Source organism: Theropithecus gelada, chromosome 4, assembly GCF_003255815.1.
Source record: "Theropithecus gelada isolate Dixy chromosome 4, Tgel_1.0, whole genome shotgun sequence".
Taxonomy (NCBI): domain Eukaryota; kingdom Metazoa; phylum Chordata; class Mammalia; order Primates; family Cercopithecidae; genus Theropithecus; species Theropithecus gelada.
In genome coordinates, this window is record NC_037671.1 from 135,874,613 (window position 1) to 135,897,375 (window position 22,763).

At 42.8% G+C, this 22,763-nt stretch overlaps 1 protein-coding gene across 1 annotated transcript; it reads left to right on the forward strand.

Annotated features, from left to right (window-relative positions):
* Nucleotides 1–1,292: 1,292 nt before the first annotated feature.
* Nucleotides 1,293–10,386, forward strand: MFSD4B (major facilitator superfamily domain containing 4B). The gene is made up of 4 exons (XM_025383001.1): nt 1,293–1,741; nt 4,182–4,350; nt 5,748–5,864; nt 7,490–10,386. The coding sequence occupies exons 1-4, from the start codon at nt 1,691–1,693 to the stop codon at nt 8,692–8,694; spliced, it is 1,542 nt and encodes a 513-aa protein (XP_025238786.1). The 5' UTR covers nt 1,293–1,690; the 3' UTR covers nt 8,695–10,386.
* Nucleotides 10,387–22,763: the final 12,377 nt, after the last annotated feature.

Genomic DNA, 22,763 nt, shown 5'->3' on the forward strand with positions numbered 1-22,763 from the left:
GAGACCAGCCTGGACCAACCTGGTGAAAACCCGTCTCTACTAAATACAAAAATTAGCTGGGCATGGTGGCGCGCGCCTGTAAATCCCAGCTACTCAGGAGGCTGCGGCAGAAGAATCGCTTGAACTCAAGAGGCGGAAGTTGCAGTGAGCCAAGATCGCATCACTGCACTCCAGCCTGGGCGACAGAGCGAGACTACGTCTCAAAAAAAAAAAAAAAAAGTTAAGAAAAGAAAGAAAAAAGAAATGCTTGGAGGGGCATGGTGGCTCATACTTGTAATCCCAGCACTTGGGAGGCCAAGGCAGGCAGATCACTTGAGATCAGGAGTTCAAGACCAGCCTGGCCGACATGGTGAAACCTCGTCTCTACCAAAAAGCGCCACAGCACTCCAGCCCGAGCGACATAGGCTCTGTCTCAAAAAAGAAAAAACAAAACAAAACAAAACAAAAAAGCAGGGGTGCAGGTGGGGGGAAGACTTAATGACTGAATGAATAAGTCTGGAGAGACGGGTTGCAAGGAATGATGAGACTCAGTTTTGTAGTCTGGGAACCTAAGTGGATGAAAGTTGGAAGAATCAGGTGGAAAAGAACATTTCCAATGGACGGCAAAGAAAAATATATAACATTTTGAGGCTGTGGTCCGCTTTGTTAAAGAGCAAAAGGAAACAATTCCTCAAATCGATGCCACGCTCCACTTCTTTACAACGATGGAATTATTTCAGGAATTGGAATTATTTCAGGAATTGTGTTTGAAACCACAGCTTTGGATCTCGATTTCTTTCTTGAGCTACTGTTACACTGTTTATATATGGCCACTAATTCGATGACTGAGCTTGGGCAAATTGTTAATTATTTTCTATGACTTAATCTTTCTATCTGTACAACGGGGGTAACGTGGAATTTGGGGTGTTATGAGGGTTAACTGAGATAATATACGTGATAACTTACAGAATGACGTTCAACAAATACTTGTGGAGTGAAAGATGAGCGACTCATCGACAGATCTCAGGGATTTCAGAAAGCTGTATAAGGACCAGATCTTCAGGCTCCCTCCCCTCCCCAGGAGACCGGGGAGCCGGCGCGAGGAGCTACGGTGCAATTCTTGGCCCATTTTCCTCATAGTGGTTTGGCGCATTTTTACCTCTTGATTCTCTGGTCCCAGGCTGCAGCTTCAGCTCGCTCCGCCATGGGGCGCAAGTCCGGCAGCCTCTGTGGGCTCAGCTAAGTATGATGCCTAGGCTAGAGAGCCACGTCCGGTCTCTTAGGCAACCATATCAACTTCCGGCTTGAAGCGCGATCCCTGTTGGCGAGAGGCCACATTTCCGCCACGTGACTCGCGCATGCGCCTGCTTGCTGGAGCGCTAGCGTCCGTTGATCCGAACACCTGCTGAGTTCGGAAGTTCGCTTTCTCTGCCCCGGCTCGGGGCGGTCCGCTGGGAGGTGGCGCCCGGAGGGACAGCCGTGCCTCGGGGCGGGGCCGGTGCTCGTCTCGGAGCTCCAGAGGTTCCGCTGAGAAGCACGGCGGCAGCAAGACGACTTCTCCGGAGCCGCCGAGCTGGAGTTGGAAGTGGAGCTCCGTGGGGCCGGGCCCCCGGCTGCGGGGCAGCGGCTCCTGCAGGCGGAGGCCCCGGCGGAGAATGAGCCGGAGCCGGAGGTGGTGGTGGTCTCCCGGCAGAGCGGTGCCACCGGGAGCATGCTGCGATGGTTCACCACCTTGATGCTGTTTGCTTCCTTCCTGGGGCTGGTGAGAGCCGGTTTTGCAACCCTCCCAGGCCGGGACGTTCGAGTCTCGCCTTCGCCACTTGAAAACTGACCTTAGGCGTGTTACCTAATCTGTCTGGACCTCAGTTTCATTATCTGGAAATTGGGCACAATTCTAATCTTGGAGGGTTATTGTCAAGTGCAAAATAGATTTTCTGAATACGTTTTTCAGCTCCAGCAAGGCTTTTTTTTTTTTTTTTTTGACGGAGTCTTGCTTTGTTGCCCAGGCGCAGCTTAGGCTGCCACTAAGCCCAGCTAATTTTTGTATTTTTAGTAGAGACAGGGTTTCGCCATATTGGCCAGGCTGGTTTCGAACTCCTGACCTCAAGTGATCCTCCCGCCTCTGCCTCCCAAAGTACTGGTATTACAGGCGTGAGCCACTGCGCCCTGCCCAGCAAGCCTTCATACGGCTCCTTGGTGGAATGGGAAGGTTGCAAGAAGGGTTGCCCAGGTCTTTGGCCGCTGCTCTGCGCACCCACCCACTCAACCCCCAAATTATTACACAGAAAAACTACTTTTCTGGAATTTCTTCCTGGTAGTCTAACCAAATTCAGCCAACCGCTTAATTTTGCAGATAAGGAACTAGGCCCGGAGGGGAAAGTGACTTTCTGGATCACACAGCTGGTTAAGTGATAGAACCAGAAATACGTGTCTTACTCTGCCCGCAGTCCTATTTGTTAATAAAACCAACCTTGAGATTCTTAAATGTTTTTCTTGGAGCAAAGGGCAAGCCTAGAAGCGCCTTTTGCCAAATGCCTGGGCCACCGCTCAATTCACTTTTTGGAAACCTCCTTATCACTTGATAATTATGATCCTGGGGGAGTTGAGAGGGTGAGTCCTCCCAAGAGTCTGTTGTGGTCACTAACCATCTCAGGGACTCTGAGCTACAATGGTTTCTTAGAGTATTTTGATTGGGGGCGGTGGGGAGGGGTGAAGAAAGAAATCACTTCGGACTTTTGGTGAGTTGTCACTGACTGTCAGGTCCTGTTGTAAATCCTTTGAAAACATTAATTTGATTAGATTCTGTGCTCAGGCTTCTCTCGAAGTACTAGGTGCTTGCTGTGCACCTGGGCCCACGTTGGTCCTTAGTCTTGGACTGTTATGGGTTGGGCAGGGGCGCACCCCATGCATTTAGAGCAGAGCAGGGCAATTAGAATCAGTTATTCTGGAAATGTAGACTGATTGGAAACATTTTTTTCTCTAAGTGTCCAGTGAATTTCCTCTGAAAGTCAACTGTAAGCCTTAGTTCTTGCTGACACTGCATTGTCTTTGAGTGAAGTTTTATTGTTAGAGTCATTCTATATTTGGGCGTGTAATATTTTCTAAGCAACCTTTACTGACTGTAATTCTGATGGCTTGGAAGAAAAGTGTGGATTTAGAAACATTTAAATTGTTTATCTCCTGTATGTTTTATATGTGTAGTTCAGGGGAAGAACCCCATGTGCATCCAGAAGTATTGCTGTTTAACAACATAAAAAACAGGAATCATATTTTGATGTTTTGATCAATGTTTTGATGTTTTCCAGTGGCTCAGTCAGAACTCAACTATAGTCTCAGCCTCAGGGCTTAAGCGATCCTTCCATCTCAGCCTCCCTAGTAGCTGGGACTACAGGCATGTGGCACCACGCCTGACTGATTTTTTTATTTTTATTTTTGTAGAGATGGTTGCTTAGGTTGATCTCAAAATCCTGAGCTCAAGCAATCCTGCCACCTCTCCCTCCCAAATTGCTGGGATTACAGGCGTAAGCAACCATGCCTGACTTAATTTAATTAATTATGATTTTTTTTTTCGAGACAAGAGTCTTGCTCTGTTGCCCAGGCTGGAGTGCAGTGCTGCAGTCTCGGCTCACTGCAACCTCTGCCTCCCATGTTCAAGCGATTCTCCTGCCTCAGCCTCCCAAGTAGCTGGACTACAGGCACCCACCACCATGCCCAGCTAATTTTTGTATTTTTAGTAGAGATGGGGTTTCACTGTGTTAGCCACGCTGGTCTCAAACTTCTGACCTAGTGATCCGCCTGCCTCGGCCTCCCAAAATGCTGAGATTACAGGCATGAGCCACCGTGCCCAGCCAATTTAAATTTTTAACACCCAAATTCTTATTTGTGCATGTAGTGTATTTCAAAATATACAAAACCATTTCAAGAATAGTTTTAATACATTTTATTAATACAGAGTAGTATTTTAAAGGTATTGTTCAGAAAGGAAACAGGATTGCAACAAAAAAAAATTTTTTAAAAATTGAGAGGTGTCAAAACTTAAAAAAAAAAAAGAGTTTTAGTCAAAACTGAAAAAACAGTAGTCTAATTCCCTATATCACATTTTAAATCCCAGACCCTCCACTCCTTTTTTTATAGTGGAAGAAACTACCACATAGTCAGACATTATTTTAATAAGTAAAAACTTTTGTCTTTTTAAATTTTAGGGATTGAGTGTTGCTATCGTGGGACCCACGTTTCAAGATTTGGCAACAAACGTGAACCGAAATATCAGTAGCCTGTCTTTCATTTTTGTGGGTCGTGCCTTTGGATATTTGAGTGGCTCTGTGATTGGTGGATTGCTTGTTGATGTCATGAATTACTTTTTACTTTTGGGTAAGTAAATGCTAATTTTAGCTTCTTTATGACTGTCGGGGAATTTACAAGTTGTCCTTGAAAATATGAAAATACTAGCATGCAGAATGGTTGGCAACTGAAATGGGTAGTGTTTAGGTGTTCTCAATGGCAGTTGAGTTTCCCTGGTACCTGCTTTCACCTTGACAGAGGGAATCTGTGCTGGGGCCCTCTGGAAATTTCGATTAGCTCTAGAATGTGTTAGCAATCCTTAGCCTTCCCAACCACTGTAATTTAGATACCACTCCTGGATCACACACTGATTGTCCAAAAAACTCTGCTTATCAGGGTTTAGCGCAGATTTCCTGGGGTCACCGCAGATTAGAATGAGCTCCTTGAACCTGCCCAGGCTACACGCTGGATTGGGAATGAAGAGGGGAGGAGGGGTTGGGTGGACTGATGTAGGCTATGTTTTTGTCCCTGCTGCCCCATGTTGTCGTTGGACAACCCCAGAGTGCTCTGTCTCACCCTGGAATTAGATGGCAAAGCTTCTTTTTTTTTTTGAGACAGGGTCTCCTCTTCCTCTGTTGCCCAGGCTGAAATGCAGTGGTGCGATCTCTGCTCACTGCAACCTCCTCCTCCTGGGCTCAAGCAAGTCTCCCATCTCAGCCTCCCAGTGAACTGGCACCACAGGTGCATGCCACCATGCCTGGCTAGTTTTTGTATTTTTAGTAGAGCCAGGGTTTCACCTTGTTGCCCAGGTTGGTCTGGAACTCCTGAGCTCAAAGGATCAGCCTCCCAAAGTGTTGGGATTACAGGTGTGAGCCACCACACCTGGCCTGGCAAAGCTTTTAACATATACCTTTTTTGAATAAATTGGAATATTTAGAGAAAATTTAGATTAATATGATAAAATTCTTTGGAGGCAAGAATAATAATTTGTTATTGTAATTAATAAATAATCCCTCTTATTTCCAAAGTGGGTTGAAAGAACATATTTCTTGTATTTTCCTCTCTACTTCCCAAACTAATTTATTTAGTAAATTTTACTACAAACTACTGTAGTAATTGCATTTTATTTTTGTCTTTTTAATTTTTTTCTTCATGTCTAAAAATTCCTGATAGGTTCTTAAATGTGAGTCATTTAAATTAATTTTGGCTTCTCTCTTTTGGTATAAAACTTGGCCTTATGGTATAATTTACAGTTTGATTACTAGCAGTGCTGGAAATGTATTTGTGTTATAATTATTTAGATTTCATAATCCATAAAGATTATAAAAGATTCAAATGAAATAACCACTTTTAGAAGCAAAAACTCTGATCTACTCATTACCTAATTTAAATTTGACCTGATTTTGCATGTTTGGACATTTATGATGTTGACTTGATCCATGACTGCATGGATATTATTTTTTATAGCTGACTTTTTACCTTCCCAGGAATCTCAATGTTGGCTACCACAGTTGGTCTTTATCTTGTTCCTTTTTGCAAGACAGCAGTGTTACTCACTGTCATGATGTGTGTCTTTGGTACTTCAATTGGCATTCTGGATACAGGTTAGTGAGCTCTTACAGCGTCATCTCTGGGAGTAGGGACTTTCTGCTAGAAGAAGTACAGCAGATGATATTCAGCTATCACTTGCAATGCCCCCTAAAATGACACATACCTACTGAGTTGGTCATGAGTCACTCAGAATGAATCACCCTTCTAGCAGCTCTTCTTACCAATTAAGGGGACTGTTTCTGAGCAGCCAACTCTGAAATGAACTTAAAGAATTTTGTTCTATGAGCGATAGTTGATTTACAGTGCCCAAACAGGGAAGGGCCCCTATGTGGGTAATTACAGTGCAGGTGAATAGGCTTTCATCTTGGGTAGAACTTTATCATGCTAGTATGGGAGGAATTGGTGGTTTAATAGGTTAAACCAAGTTTGGAACTGTTATTTGGCTGTGAAAGCATAGAAGCAGCAATCCAACTGGACATGTACCCTGACTTCCAAGCCAAGAGAGATCCATGGTGTGGGCTAGGCTCTTTTTCTTTTGTGTCCCCAAAGTTCCCGTCCTCCTGCAGTAGATTCTTTCCCCTATCGTCATGTCTTTTAAAACCTACTAAATAACTGCCAGGTGGTTCAGGCCTGTAATCCTAGCACTTTGGGAGGCTGTGGTGGGCAGATCACCTGAGGTCAGGAGTTCAAGACCAGCCTGACCAACATGGAGAAACCACATCTCTACTAAAAATACAAAATTAGCCAGGCGTGGTGGTGCGTGCCTGTAATCCCAGCTACTCGGGAGGCTGAGGCCAGAGAATTGCTTGAACCCAAGAGATGGAGGTTGTGGAGAGCCAAGATCATGCCATTGCACTCCAGCCTGGGTCTGAAAACAAACAAACAAACAAACAAAAAACCTGCTAAATAACATAGGTGACATTTGTTTACTCCCTAAAACCAGCTTTCTATCCCTCCCTTCCCTGCTCTGCTGTTATGTGATCTGTTGGGGAAATATTTTGTTTTACTTCAGGCTTAATGTGGTTATGAAATTATAGGGTAAAATTATTTATTTATCTGAAAATATCTGTTAAAAAAAAGAAGATAGCCCAAGATGTGCTGCTTCTTGCCTTTCTCCTTCTAGATATTTAGATAGTATAAAGTCAGATGCTAAACGGTATCCTTGTTTCCTCTAATGGGCACACTAGAATCTTGGCGTATTCAGGTTCCTGGACGTGCGTTTTGCATCTGTTACATACGTAAGTAATTTTCCTCAAGTGGCTCCCAAGAGCAAGTACAGAAAGCTTTGGTAATCTGGCTACTAGCTGATGAGAAAATTTTGCCTTTTAAATGTATATTTAAAATATTAATAAATATGTGAGTATTTCTTCCCCAGTCTGATGTTAGAACTTTATTATAAAAAGCCTCTAGTGTGCTTGGCTCTAGGAGGTAGTAGTCTACTAGACTGTAGAATTCGATTTGTGAGTATGTGATGTTATAATGCCTAGAGTTGTCCGATGGTAGTGGGTTAGAGTTCCTTACTCAGAATTGATTTAGTTGCAGTGTTTGATAATTAGAATATTATATGCTTGTGCTGTGTAAAATAGACTCACTCCTTTCTGATAAGTGAACTTTTTTTTTTTTTAAAGATAAGTTACTGTGTCTAACTTAAATAGTTTTTTCCGTCTTTCATTGATAGGTGGTAACGTCCTTATCTTGGCTCTTTGGGGGGACAAAGGAGCCCCACATATGCAGGCCTTACACTTCTCTTTTGCCTTGGGTGCCTTTTTGGCTCCACTGCTAGCGAAACTGGCATTGGGTCCGACAGCGTCTGCTGAAAACTGCACAGAGGCTGACTTTCATCATCCTGCACTCAACCGATCATCTGAGGCTGACTCAGAAGCTCTGTTTGGAGTACCTAATGATATGAATTTACTGTGGGCTTATGCTGTTATTGGTACTTACATGTTCTTAGTTTCTGTCATTTTGTTTGGTCTGTTTTTCAAGAATAGCTCAAAGCAGGAAAAAACAAGAGCATCTGCTCAGACATCTCGAAGAGCAAAATATCACAACGCCCTTCTTTGTCTCCTTTTTCTGTTCTTCTTTTTTTATGTTGGAGCCGAGGTAACATATGGCTCTTATGTTTTCTCATTTGCAACCACCCATGCTGGCATGAAAGAAAGTGAAGCCGCTGGGTTGAACTCCATCTTCTGGGGGACATTTGCAGTCTGCAGGGGCCTGGCAATCTTTTTTGCTACCTGTTTACAGCCTGGAACCATGATTGTGTTGAGCAACATTGGCAGCCTGACTTCATCTTTATTTCTGGTGCTTTTTGACAAGAAGCCAATTTGTCTCTGGATAGCAACTGCAGTGTATGGGGCTTCAATGGCAACCACGTTTCCCAGTGGTATTTCTTGGATTGAGCAGTACACGACCATCCATGGGAAATCTGCAGCGTTTTTTGTAGTTGGTGCTGCCCTGGGAGAAATGGCTATTCCTGCAGTCATTGGAATTCTTCAAGGAAAATACCCTGATTTGCCTGTAGTTCTGTATACCTCTTTGGGAGCATCAATAGCCACTGGTGTTTTATTTCCTGTGCTATATAAATTAGCCACTTCACCTCTTGATCACCAGCGAAAAGAAAACAGAAAGAGTGAGGACCAGAAAGCTTTGCTTTCTAGCTCTGGGCTAAATGAATATGAGGAAGAGAATGAAGAGGAGGATGCAGAAAAATGGAATGAAATGGATTTTGAAATGATTGAAACGGATGATACAATGAGGCATTCTGTAATAGAGACATCTAGAAGTAGTTCGATGGAGCCCACAGCTGAAATCTATAACCAATATCCATCAAATGCACTGGTGTTTGAGTCCTCTCCTGTTAATACTGGCAGTTCCATATGAAGCACTTGCCAGAAACCAGGACAAAAGGGACTAACACTTAGAGAAGATGGATTACTCACTGACATCTTTGAATAATTGCCACTTCTAAGGAGGTCATTCAGAGCAGAGCATTAGCAGATTTTCACCATGCTTTGGGGATTAAAATTTTTAGGTCCAAATTGTAGCAAATGCTAAAAAGTTTTGAAATGTTCTGTAATTCCCAGAGTCTTCCATAAGTAACCGAATGGTCTCATACACATGCAGTAGGATCTTGTTATAAGGCTAGTATTTCACGTGTGACTGATCAGGAAGTATTTTATGGTCTCCACCCCTCAGAGCATGCAAAGAAGGCATTTGTTTTTGAGAAGGTGGGTATTGTTTTCATAGAATGAGACCATGTAGGAGTTGAATTGATTGGTTGAACAAATTATCAGGTATCAATATTTTTCCAGGAAAGTTGAGAATAGTTTCATAAAAGAGAAATGGAGAAAGACTTATTAATTGCTTTACCTTATCTATAGGGTTGGATCAAAGAATGCTAATGACTCATTGGATTTCTCATTTCAATGACGAGAACACAGAACAGGGCCCAAGGGGCCTGGCTTCAAGCCTTGACTCCTAGCCCTGTACTCTGTCATTTAACATAGGCCTTGTTTATCTGGCCTCCTGATCTGTGATTCTAGAAATGAAAATGAGATGATTTCCAAATTGGGAATCCATAAGTTTTAAAGTTTGTGCAAAATGTCTGCTAGAAATTAGTACAAGTGACAGCGCATTCTTCATTTCAAATGAAAAGTGAAACCAAAATTATAAATAGCTTTAAGAATGTGCTAATGGTAAATGATTACATGTCAGTTTAATGTACTTAATGTTTAATAACTTATTTGAATAATTACCTGAAGAATATATTTTTTTAGTACTGCATTTCATTGACTCTAAGTTGCGCTTTTTGCCCCCATACTGTTAACATCTCTGAAATCAGGACATGTTTTGAAAGTAATCATTTAACATTGTGACAAAGTTTAATTGACAGTTTTTTCCATATGTATATATAAAATAATGTGTTTTACAATCAGTGGCTTAGATTCAGTGAAATACAGTTATTTCATTCAATTATGGAGATGATACTATCTTTACAGACATTTTAAAAAGAAGTTATTTTTATATGGTAATATTCTCTGTTCAAATGGGATTTGGAGACACTGTGTTCTAATTTTAAGAGCTGTTTCAGTGTTACTAGATTAGTAGTAGGGCTGTCGATGGGGTCTTTCGAGGTCCTTTGCCTACCTTAGGAACAGAGGCTGGGTCTGAGCCTTGCTCAAGATTAGCTCTTCACCAGGTCTGGGTGGTAATCATATCACAGTTACTGTAAACCGCTCTGCAAGTGTAATTTACAGTGAGGCACAGCCTTTTCCAATGATTGGAATACTTGTGTCACCCATCCAGGCTTTCTCTTTCCTGAGTCTGAAGTACCTGGGAGACCAATTAGAAGGTGACTTGGTGACCTAGAAGTCAAGGATCAGAAAGGATACTTCATATGTATATGGCAGAATTGGTGCAGGTGATCCTTTGAAAAATGACTAGAATTGATGCAATTTTGTTTACTTCCTCCAGTTTTATGCTGAATAACTTCTCATTTCTACCTGATTGGAGTAGGCTTGCTTTCTCTTACTTAATTTCTATAAATTTGCCATTGTTTTGTCTTAAGTAAAATACAGCGTCTTTCTTGACCATGGCCCATTCACCTTATATGCCTGCTACAGTCTTGGTTCACGTCATGACCTAATAGCTTTGGAGAGGGCGGTGACGTTAATGGTAAAAACCCTCTTGCTCTTTTTATTTTTATTTATTTATTGGGGGTGGGGGACAGTGTCTCACTCACTCTGTCGCTCAGGCTGGAGGCAATTGCGTGATCTCAGAGCTCACTGCAACATCTGCCTCCCTGGTTCAAGTGATTCTTCTGCCTCAGCCTCCTGAGTAGCTGGGATTACAGGCGTGCGCCACCATGCCCAGCTAATTTTTGTATTTTTAGTAGAGGGGGGTTTCACATGTTACCCAGGCTGATCTCAAACTCCTGATCTCAAGTGATCCGCGCACCTCAGCCTCCCAAAGTGTTGAGATTGCAGGCATGAGCCACTGTGCCCAGCCCTTTTGCTCTTTGTATGGTGTACTTTTCCCTTAGAACTTGGAAATTACTTCTGCTTCACTTACTGCTTTTTCTCAGGTTGTTGGAATCTAGGCAGTAGCAGTTACTTGGCAGCTAGGAGGCTTGCTAGAGTTGGAATTCCACCTTCTGCATTTACTGTTACAGGGTAGAAGATGCAGCTCAGGAAGAGAAGGATGATAAGAACATGGCAGAAAATCTCAAAATCCACACTGGGAAATTCACTGTGGTTCCACAAACCAAAATGTGAATGGTCCTAGGAGATCATAGGCATTGTTAAAGTTCCATATTGGAAGGAAAAGACCTAGTGCAATTCTAAGAGTTAGCGTTCAGTTCTTAGGTAAGTGTCTGCTGATACCTAAGAAATTAATACCCAAGTGTTCTATTGCTGGGTAACACATTACCACAAATTGAACACCTTAAAACAACAGACATTTACCATCTCACGGGGGCTGCTTCCGTACAGGACCTTACTCTTGTAGACTGAGGTCCGTGTTTCTTGCTGACTCTCAGCTGGGCACCGCTCAACTTTGGGAGGCCTCCCACAGTTCTTGTCATGTGGCCCTCTCACAGATGCCTCTCGCAACATGGCAGTTTCTTCAAAGCAAGCAGGAGAATCTCTAAATGAGTGTTGTATGACGTTATGTCATTATGGGAATAACATCCCATCACCTTTGCCGTATTCTAGTGTCTAGAAGCAAGGTATGAGTTCCACCCAAACTCAAGGGTAGAGGCTAGAACACGGATGTGACTCACTGGGGGTCACCTTAGAGCGTGCCTGCCACACACAGGTACCTGCAAAATAGAGATTCTCAAAAGAGCTAAAAACTGAACTAAGAGCAGGACATGACAGCTCACACCTGTAATCCCAGCTACTCAGTTTCTTGAGCAGCTGGGACTACAGTTGCATGCCACCTTACCTGGCTTTTTTTTTTTTTTTTTTCAGAGACAGGGTCTCATTTTGTTGCCCAGGCTGGTTTTAAACTCCTGGCTTCAAGCAATCCTTCCGCCTCAGCCTCCCAAATGCTAGGATTACAGGTGTGAGCCACCATACCCCCACCCTGTGACTATTCTTGTATATTGCTCTTATGTCTTCCTTTGCTTGGATTTTTAATTGCAGAATGTGTTTAGTAGATTCTGTAAATTTATTGCAGCTTGCCTTTGATACATTTGGTTATGATTTAGTTAATGGGTGGCCTGGAGGAATGTTTTGAAGTTAGATGACAGGGGCTGGCTTTTAGCTCAGAATAACTTTTTTTTTTTTTTTTTTAAAAGACAGAGTCTTGCTCTGTCGCCCAGGCTGGAGTGCAATGGCACGATCTTGGCTTATTGCAACCTCCGGCTCCTGGGTTCAAGCGCTTCTCCTGCCCTAGCCTCCCGAGTAGCTGGGATTACAGGTGTGCACCACCACGCCCAGCTAATTTTTGTATTTTTAGTGAACACGGGTTTCACCATGTTGGTCAGGCTGATCTTGAACTCCTGACCCCGTGATCTGCCTGCCTCGGCCTCCCAAAGTGCTGGGATCACGGGTGTGAGCCATTGCGCCCGGTCAGCTCAGAACAACTTGTTGAGATTATATGATGCTTTTCCAATAAAAATTATTTAATTTTGATAAGATATACTTAATGGAAAATGTACCTTGTAACATTTTAAATTGTACAGTTCAGTGGCATTGAGTATATTCACATTGTTGTACAACCATCACTACCACTCATCCACAGAACATTTTTTACCTTGCAAAACTGAAACTCTGTGCCATTAAACAATAACTGCCATTCTACGCCCCCATCCCAGGCCTTGGCAACCACCATTCTACTTTGTCTGTCTATGAATTTGACTACTCAGAGTACTTCATGTAAGTGGGATCATACAGTTTTTGTCCTTTCATTACTAGCTTCTTTCACTTAACATAATGTCTTCAAAGATCATCCTTATTGTAGCATGTGTTAGAATTTCTTTCCTTTTTAAGTCTGTATGATATACCATTGTATATACATACTACATTTTGTTTATTCATCTGTCAATGGACATTTGTGTTGCTTATACATTTTGGCTGTTGTTAATACGCTGCTGTGAACATGGGTGTACAACTTTCTCTTAGAGATCTTGTTTTCAGGTCTTTTGAGATATATACCCATAAGTGGAATTGCTGGATCTTATGGTAATTTTGTTTTTAATATTTCGTTGTGTTTGTGTTTTTTGTCTTAGATTTTTTTCCTTAAGTTTTTCCAGAAGAGAGCAGTTTTAGGAAGAGAATAGAGAAACACATACTTTTAAAGTACTATCTCAGACTTTAGGCCCATTATGATCATGTCAGTAGCACCCATGTACTGAATAAGTGAACTCAAAGAAAGGTTGTGTCCGGCAACTACCTCAAAGTTTTGTTATCTCTGCTTGCAATTTTTGTTTAGTCATTGAACAAGTGCTTGAGGGCTTACTGCATGTGAGGCTCTGTAGACTAAGTATTAATTAACTTTCTTTTTTGTCCTTGCAGTAGCAGGTACAGCTTTGATCTCAGTTTTCTGCCAAATGAATGGTTCTGTGTTTTGTGCTCATTCATTTACAAACAGAGATCCTTCTGACCACCTTGGAACCAGAAGGTGTATGGTCAGAGAACTATAAATGGGCTGCTCTCTGCCTCTCTCACAGCAGTTCTGCCCCTCCTTGGGACCACTTGTTTTCTGCATTCCTGGCCCATCCTCTGTGTATCTCTGGTCCCAATTCCAGAGGAAACCTGTTTGACTTGAGTAGATGCCATTGCCCTTATTGGGCCTTGCCTCAGGAGTTGCTGGTTAGCCTATGAAGGGGGTTCCCTTTGGGTTGATGACATTGCTCCCATCCAGAAAGTGGCTACTTCTACCCTCCTACTCCCACCACTCTGTTGATGAGCTGTTATCATCAAAAGAGAATTTCCACTGTCTGCTCTGTACCAGAGAAGTGCTAGGCTTCATAAATATTGGTAATGGATGTCTGTAATGGATGTCTGAATGGGATGCAAGTTGGCAGGCCCTGGGATGGATGGCCTGGTTCATCTGCATCAGAACTGGAAAAACAAAATCACACCAAATTGCAGACTTTTTTGGAAGAGCATATTAGACAAGGTTTGTGGACTGTTTGATTTTTACCAAGAAAGAAAGCTTTCTCCTAAGAGGGTGAGATTTCTACTTGAGTGAACTCTTAAGAGGAGTCCCAGTTTGCAAGAGATATTATTACAGTTCTCATCTGTGTGGACCAGAAAGTTTTCCAAATCCATGCATTTCAGTTATCTAACAGATATTTACTGAGCATTTACCATGTTCAGTAACCAGGGCCCTGGGAATGTAACAGGAGAAGGCAGATAAGATCCTTGCCTTCACCAAGCTTATGTTTTTCTATTTCAAGTAAAATTTGCCATGACAAGATTCCTGTCAGCAGAAGAGCCAGTAGCTCTTACTATACTAGGTTTTGCCCAGTTTTAGAAACGGAAAGTAGCGAAACTCTTGGCTCCTTGGTGTGTGTTTTTGTTTGTCCATTTCTAGTGCTTGTATATGTCTCGGAGGTAATTTTTGATTTAGAGTTTTGTAGAAATTACTTGGAACCATGTAGTTGAGGTGAATATAGGTAAGAAGGCTTAAGAAGCCTACAACAAAGGAGTCTGACACCAACTTTTGAGATTTATTCAGTGTAGCCAAGAGAATATTATTTATGGTCAAACTAGATCTTGGATTACAGTTCCAAAGACCCTTGGGCTGACAGAGCAGGTTCTCATTTCTTAGCCCTTTCCCTTGTCACTTGCAGTGAACTCTGCCCCCAGGAGCAGAGTATCCAGTTCTGTGTCCAGGCACTCTGTGAATCTTTACCCTTGTTGAAGAAACACTCAGAGACAGAAGCATTTAGAAAAGGAAAAGTTTACCTGCAAAGAGAGCAAGAGAATGACTGGCTTGCCAAATAAAAAACGTAAGTATTTGAAGGAAAAAATTAAAAACCACCAAGGTTTCTGAGTTTGCATTAGACTGTTCATGGTGGAAAAACAGTAACTGCCTCACGTAATTATTATATTCACAAAGGTGTGGCAAATCTTCAGACGTAGTACAGCAAAAACCAAGGATAAAATTTCTTAGGGAGTCCAGGTTTACGGGAAACATTCAAGGTTTTATTGTTTTTTAGATCAGAAACAGTTAGATTCTTATCTATCATTTTTGTTTTGTCTCAGGGTGCAAAGTCTTTCTTTTCTGTTGGTGGTTGATACAGTTTGGCTGTGTCCCCACCAAAATCTCATCCTCAATTCCCGTGTGTTGCTGGAGGGACCTAATGGGAGGTAACTGAATCATGGGAGCAGGTCTTTCCCGTGCTGTTCCTGTGATAGAGATCTGATGGTTATTATAAGGGGGAGTTTTCCTGCACAAGCCCTCTTTTTGCCTGCTGCCATCATATAAGATGTGAATTGCTGCTCCTTGCCTTCCGCCATGGTTGTGAAGCCTCCCCAGCCATGTGGAACTGTAAGTCCAATAAACCTCTTTACTTGTAAATTACCTAATCTCAGGTCTGTCTTTATCAACAGCGTGAAAACACACTAATACAGTGATAAAGGAAGTTCTTAGTCTTACTGAAGCAGAGGAAAGTGACATTTTGCTTCTACACCCTCCAGAATTCATAAGCTCAAGAAGGAAAGAGGACCCAAGGGAAAAACGTGATTGCAAAATGTGTTCTTGTCCTCTGCCCGAGTGATTAACCTTTACTGTAGTGGTTTTTAAACGTGGGTGCTGTTAGAATCACCTGGCAGTGTTTAAAAATGGCTGATGCCCAGCATTTTAACTTAAATACCAATTTGATTGGTCTGGAGTGGATTTTGAGTATGGATATTTAAAAAAGTAACTCCTCCTCCCCAATCCCCCATAATTGTAATGTGCAGCCAGGATTGAGAACCACTGCTTTCATCAGTGCACAAAACTGGATCTTCTACTAGTCACAATGGTTTTTTCTTAGGCTAATTTACAGATTGATTAAGTTATGCTGCTTTTGTAGATCCTTGAAATTCTGTGCACTTTCTTAAAGGAAAACTGGAGAGGAAGAGATCTCCTGTATTCTATTCCTTCCACTGCTGTTTGGTCCAATGCAGGAAATAATCAATGCTGTTGTTTGAAGTCCTTCCTAGAACAAAAGCTCAGATCTTTTGGAGCTTGCCCTTCTAGGCAGGTTTTCACCAATCAGTTTTGATTTGGGGGGCTTACAGGGGTAGGAGTGATTTTGTAGGTTTATTATATCTGAATTTAAGACCACTCACCTAGGCTGGGTGCGGTGGCTCACATCTGTAATCTCAGTGCTTTGGGAGGCCAAGGTGGGAGGATACCTTGAGCCCAGGAGTTCAACACTTCAGTGAGCCATGATCACACCACTGCATGAGCGAGACTCCATCTCAAACAGAAAAAATAGACTACTCACTGTTTACATAGCTCTGGACCATATAAAAGCTTGTTTGAATAAAATATTGATAACAATAGTGATGTTGGTTGAAGATTCATGTTTCAGTTTCACTGATTTTGAATTGATACATAATAGTTATGCATCATTATGGGTTCCCTGTGATAATTTGATACATGCATACAATGTGTAATGAGCAAATCAGGGTAGCTGGGATATCCATCACCTCAGATATTTATCATTTCTTTGTGTTGGGAACATTCCAAATCTCTAGCTATTTTGGAATATACAATAAATTAGTGTTAACTGTAGTCACCCTACTGTGCTATCAAACACTAGAACTTATTCCTTCTGTCTTAACTGTATTTATGTATTTGCTAACCAATCTGCTGCCCTCTGCTCTGTCCCGTACCCTTGCCAGCCTCTGGTAATTACCATTCTACTGACTACCTCCATGAGATTAATTTTTTAGCTCCCATGTCTGAGTGAGAACATGCAATATTTGTCTTTCTGTTAAGTGAAATAACTCCCTTAACATAGTGTCCTTCAGTTTCATCCGTGTCGCTGCAGATGATAGGATTTCGTTTGATTATGACTGAATGATATTCCGTCATGTATATACCACATTTTCTTTATCCATTCATCTGTTGAAGGACACTTAGGTTGATTCCATATTTGGTCATTGTGAATATTGCTGCAGTAAACATGGGAGTGCAGCTAGCTCTTTGATACACCAATCTCCTTTCCTTTGGATAGATACCCAGCAGTGGAATTGCTGCATCATATGGTAGTTCTATTTTTAGTTTTTTGAGGAATCTCCATACTGTTTTATGTGGTGACTGTACTAATTTACATTTCTCCAACAGTGTAGGAGCATTCCACTTTCTCCACATTCTGGCCAGCATCTCTTTATTTTCTGTTCTTTTGATTATAGCCATTCTAACTGGGGTGAGGAGATATCTCGTGGTTTTGATTGCATTTTACTGATGATTAGTGATGTAAGGCATTTTCTTTCTTTTTTTTTTTCATAATCAGTTTCTGCTTATCCAGAACATTTTTCATTACGTGTTGGCCACTAGTATGTCTTCTTTTGACAAATGTCTATTTAGCCAGCCATGGTGGCTCATGCCTGTAATCCAAGCATTTTGGGAGGCTGAGGCGGGTGTATCGCCTGAGGTCAGGAGTTTTGAGACCAGTCTGGCCAACATAGTGAAACCCTATCTCTACTAAAAATACAAAAAATTGGCTGGGTGTGGTGGTGGTCGCCTGTAATCCCAGCTACTAGGCAGGCTGAGGCAGGAGAAGTGCTTGAACCCGGAGGCAGAGGTTGCAGTGAGCTGAGATCATGCCACTGCACTCCAGCCTGGGTAACAAGAGCGAAACTCCATCTCAAAAAATAAAATTAAAATAAAATAAAAGGTCTATTCAGATCTTTTGCTTATGTAAAAATCAGATTACTTGGTTTGTTGTGTTGTGTGTTTTTGCTGTTGATTTGTTGAGCTCCGTATGTATTCTGATTGTTAAGCCCTTGTCAGGTGGGTAGGGTTTTTTTGTTTGCTTTTGTGTGTTTGTTTTTGAGACGGGGTCTCACTCTGTCACCCGGGTTGGAGTGCAGTGGCACAATTTCAGCTCACTGCAACCTCTGCCTCCCAGGTTCAAGCCTGCCTCAGCCTCCCTAGTAGCTGGGACTATAGGCGTGTGCCACCACACCTGGCTAATTTTTGTATTTTTAGTAGAGATGGGGTTTTACCATGTTGACGAGGCTGGTCTCAAACTCCTGACCTCAAGTGATCCACCCGCCTTGGCCTCCCAAAGTGTTGGGATTACAGGCGTAAGCCATCGTGGTGGGTCGTTTGCAAATATTTTCTCCCATTCTGTGGGTTCTTTGTTGATTGCTTCCTTTGCTGTTCGGAAGCTTTTTAGCTTGATGTAATTCCATTTGTGAATTTTTGTTTTTGTCACCTGTGCTTTTGAGGCCTTACCCTCAAAAAGTCTTTGCCCAGACCAGTGTCTTGAAGTGTTTACCCATGTTTTCTTTCAGTAGTTTCATAGTTTTAGGTCTTATATTTTAGTCTTAAATCCATTCGGACTGAATTTTTGTATAGAGTGAGAGGTGGGGGTTTAGTTTCACTCTTCTGCATATAGATCCCCAGTTTTCGCAGCACTGGTTTTTTCAGAGATTGTCCTTTCCCCATTGAATATTCCTGGCACCTTTGTGGAAAATGAGTTGGCTGTAAATGTCTAGATTTATTTCTGGGTTCTCTATCCTGTTCCATTGGTCTATGTATCTGTTTTTATGCCAGTTTCAGTCATGTTTAAAAATGAGTTTGGCACCTCTACCTCAGAAATTAGTCAAGAATGTGTCCAGAGTTTAGAATATGAGTGCTCCAAAATTTATGTGATGGTTGTATTGGGTTCCTAAAATAGGAATAGTATTTGTACTTCACACAGGCATTTTGAAAATGACGTATAAGTTCTCTAGGGATATCTAACATCTTTGGTAACATCCGGTCTACCGAAACAGCTGTTACTCACTGCATGTCTTAGTAAATGTTTTACTTGAATAATAATTTCCTAATTGAGATGATTGTAGATGTTTCTGTTTTAGAGTGGAAACGTTTTCAAATTGCATGTCAGGCAGAAATTGAGATCCTTCTCCTGACTTCCCTTCCCTGCAGGGCCCAGCAGCTGAAAGCCTGCACTTAGTGGCCACAGCCCTGTTTGTGCTTGTTTGAAACAACTGCAGTGATAATCTGGTTAAACAATTCTAACTTGGAGCATGAGTCAGGTGTTTCCCCATGTTCCCCATAAAACCTCCCTACCCTGCTTTACACTTTCTGAGTCTCATACACTTGGTGTGTCAGAGCCAAGTGAAAGGGGAAACCCCTTGTTTACCACCGTGAGCACATCAGGAGAAAGATCCAACCTCAAGATTTCAATCACCTCCCACTGGGTCCCTCCCATGACGTGGGAATTGTGGGAGCTACAATTCAAGGTGAAATTTGGGTGGGGACACAGCCAAACCATGTCATTCCATGCCTGACCCCTCCCAGATCTCATGTCCTCACATTTCAAAACTAATCATGTCTTCCCAACAGCCCCCCAGAATCATAACTCATTTCAGTATTAACTCAGAAGTCCACAGTCGAAAGTCTCATCTGCGACAAGGCAAGTCTCTTCCATCTATGAGCCTGTAAAATCAAAAGCAAGTTAGTTACTTCCGGAATACAATGCAGATACAGGCGGTGGGTAAATACAGCCATTCCAAATGGGAGAAATTGGCCAAAACAAAGGGGCAAAAGACCCCATGCAAGTCTGAAATCCAGCAGGGCAGTCAAATCTTTTTTTTTTTTTTTTGAGACAGAGTCTCGCTCTGTTGCCCAGGCTGGAGTTCGGTGGCCCGATCTCAGCTCACTGCAAACTCCGCCTCCTGGGTGTACGCCATTCTCCTGCCTCAGCCTTCCGAGTAGAGTAGCTGGGACTACAGGCGCCTGCCACCTTGCCTGGCTATTTTTTTGTATTTTTTAGTAGAGATGGGGTTTCACTGTGTTAGCCAGGATGGTCTCGATCTCCTGACCTTGTGATCCACCTGTCTCGACCTCCCAAAGTGCTGGGATTACAGGCTTGATCCACACATGCCCAGCCAGGGCAGTCAAATCTTAAAGCTCCAAAGTGATCTCCTTTGACTCCATGTCTCACATCCAGGTCACTGATGCAAAAGGTGGGTTCCCATGGCCTTGGGCAGCTCCGCCCCTGTGACTTTGCAGGGTATAACTTCCCTCCTGGCTGCTTTCACAGGCTGGCATTGAGTGTCTGTGGCTTTTCCAGGTACATGGTGTAAGCTGTCAGTGGACCTACCATTCTGGGGTCTGGAGGATGGTGGCCCTCTTCTCATAGCTTCACTGGGTATTACCCCAGTAGGGACTCTGTGTGGGGCTCCCACCCCACATTTCCCTTCCATACTGCCCTGGCAGAGGTTCTTCATGATGGCCCCGCCCATGCAGCAAACTTCTGCCTAGGTATCCAGGCATTTCCACATACCCTCTGAAATCTAGGTGAGTTTCCTAAACCTCAGTTGTTGACTTTTGTGTACCTGCAGACTGAACACCATGTGGAAGATGCCAAGGCTTGGTGTTTGCACCCTCTGAAGCCATGGCTGGAACTGTACATTGACCCCTTTTAGCCATGGCTAGAGCGGCTGAGAAGCAGGGCGCCAAGTCCCTAGACTGCACACAGCAGGAGGGCCCTGGGCCTGGCCCATGAAACCATTTTTTCCTCCTAGGCTTCTGGGCCTGTGATGAGAGGGGTTGCCGCAAAGATCTCTGACATGACCTAGAGACATTTTTCCCATTGTCTTGGGGATTAACATTTGTCTCTTCGTTACTTATGCAAATATCTGCAGCCAGCTTCAATTTCTCCTCAGAAAATGGGTTTTTCTTTTCTGTGGCACCATCAGTCTGCAAATTTTCCAAACTTTTGTGCTACGTTTCCCATTTAAAACTGAATGCTTTTAACAGCACCCAAGTCATCTCTTGAATGCATTGCTGCTTAGAAATTTCTTCCACCAGATACCCTAAATTATCTCCCTCAATTCAAAGTTCCACAAATCTCTAGAGCAGGTGCAAAATGCCACTAGTCTTTTTGCTAAAACATAGCAAGAATCACGTTTACTATAGTTCCCAAGAAGTTCCTCATCTCCATCTGAGACCACCTCAGCCTGGATTTCCATATCATTATCAGCATTTTGGTCAAAGCCATTCTACAAGTCTCGAGGAAGTTCCAAACTTTGCCACATACTCCTGTCTTCTTCGGAGCTCTCCAAACTGCTCCACCCTCTCTGCCTGTTATCCAGTTCCAAAGTTGCTTCCACATTTTTTGGTATCTTTATAGCAGCACCCCACTCTACTGGTACCAACTCACTGTTTTAGTCTGTTTTCACGCTGCTGATAAAGACATACCTGAGGCTAGGTAATTTATAAAGAGAAAGAGGTTTAATGGACTCACAGTTCCATGTGACTGGGGAGGCCTCACAACTATGGTGGAAGGCGAAAGGCACGTCTTATGTGGCTGCAGCAAGAGAGAATGAGAGCCAAGAGAAAGGGGAAATCCCTTATAAAACCATCAGATCTTGTGAGACTTATTCACTACCAGAGAACAACACAGGAAAGACCTGCCCGCATGATTCAGTTGCCTCCCACTTGGTTCCTCTCACAACACCTGGGAATTGTGGGAGCTTCAAGATGAAATTTGGGTGGAGACACAGCCAAACCATATCACTGAGGAAAAGATATAAGTGGGAAAGTTGAAGCTGAACTTAGTGGAGAGAGACTAAATGACCATACTCTCCCTTGTCTTATCTAAGCAATTATAATAAATGACACTCCAGGTGTCCTTCCTTGACTGCTGCCATCTCTGCTTTCAGTGACTTGAGTTTACAGCTATGCACGCTGCTCTGGCAGAGATCCTGTAGATACTTTGCCTCATGCCAGATAATGCTGGGCAAACCTTGACCTTTTCTGGCTCCTTTAACAGCACTCTAGAAGTCTTGCCACTGGGCAGGAGAGGACTGGATTTCAAGCTCCTAACTATGTGATATCCAAGTTTTGTCCCCTGTACTTTCCATGAGGAAGCAGGGGCTGGCTCTGTCATCCCACTCCTACCTCATCATGGATTTGGTCAGGCATGAGCATAGACTTAATGGCCTACCTTTGACCACACCACTCACTGCTAGAGGCTCCCTGGAGCGGTAAGGATGGAGTAAGAGACTATGGTTCACAAGGACAGACTTGAGGACTAGCCGGGGCGCCTCTGTTACCTCCCACTGGCTTGGAGAATGGTATTTTTCTATTTGCTTGTGACAGCAGGCACTTCATTTTCCCTCCTTTGGGAAATTTGAATGGATCTGGTAGAATGAGTGAAGAAGCCCATATGTAGTGTGGGTGGTGGTGGAGTGTGGGATCTGGAGTCTGTCTGCCTGGATTTGAATTATGACTCTGCCGCCTACTACCTAATCTTATTGCTTAATCTCTCCATGCTTCAGCTTTCTTGCATGCAATTGGCTGTCAGATTTAAATGAGATCTTTGTAAAGCAATTAGCATATTGCCTTATATATATTATTATGGGCTGAATTTTGACCCCCTCAAATTTATATGTTGAAGCTCTAATCCTATGTATCTCAGAGTGTGACTGCATTTGCAGATAGTGTCTTCAAAGAGGCAATTAAATTAAAATGAGGTTTCTAGGGTGGGCTCTCATTCAATAGGACTGGTGTCCTTGATAAGAGGAGGAAATTTGGACCCAGACAGACACAGAAGGAGACCAAAAGCGATGATACAGCGAGAAGACGGCCATCTACAAGCCAAGGAGAGAGGCCTCAGAAGAAACCAATGCTGCCGACGTCTTAGATTTCTAGCCTCCAGAACTGTAAGAAAATAGATTTCTTTTGTTTCGGCCTCCTAGTCTGTGGTGCTTTGTTATGGGAGCCTTATAAACAACCTTATATACAACCTTATAAACAACCTTATA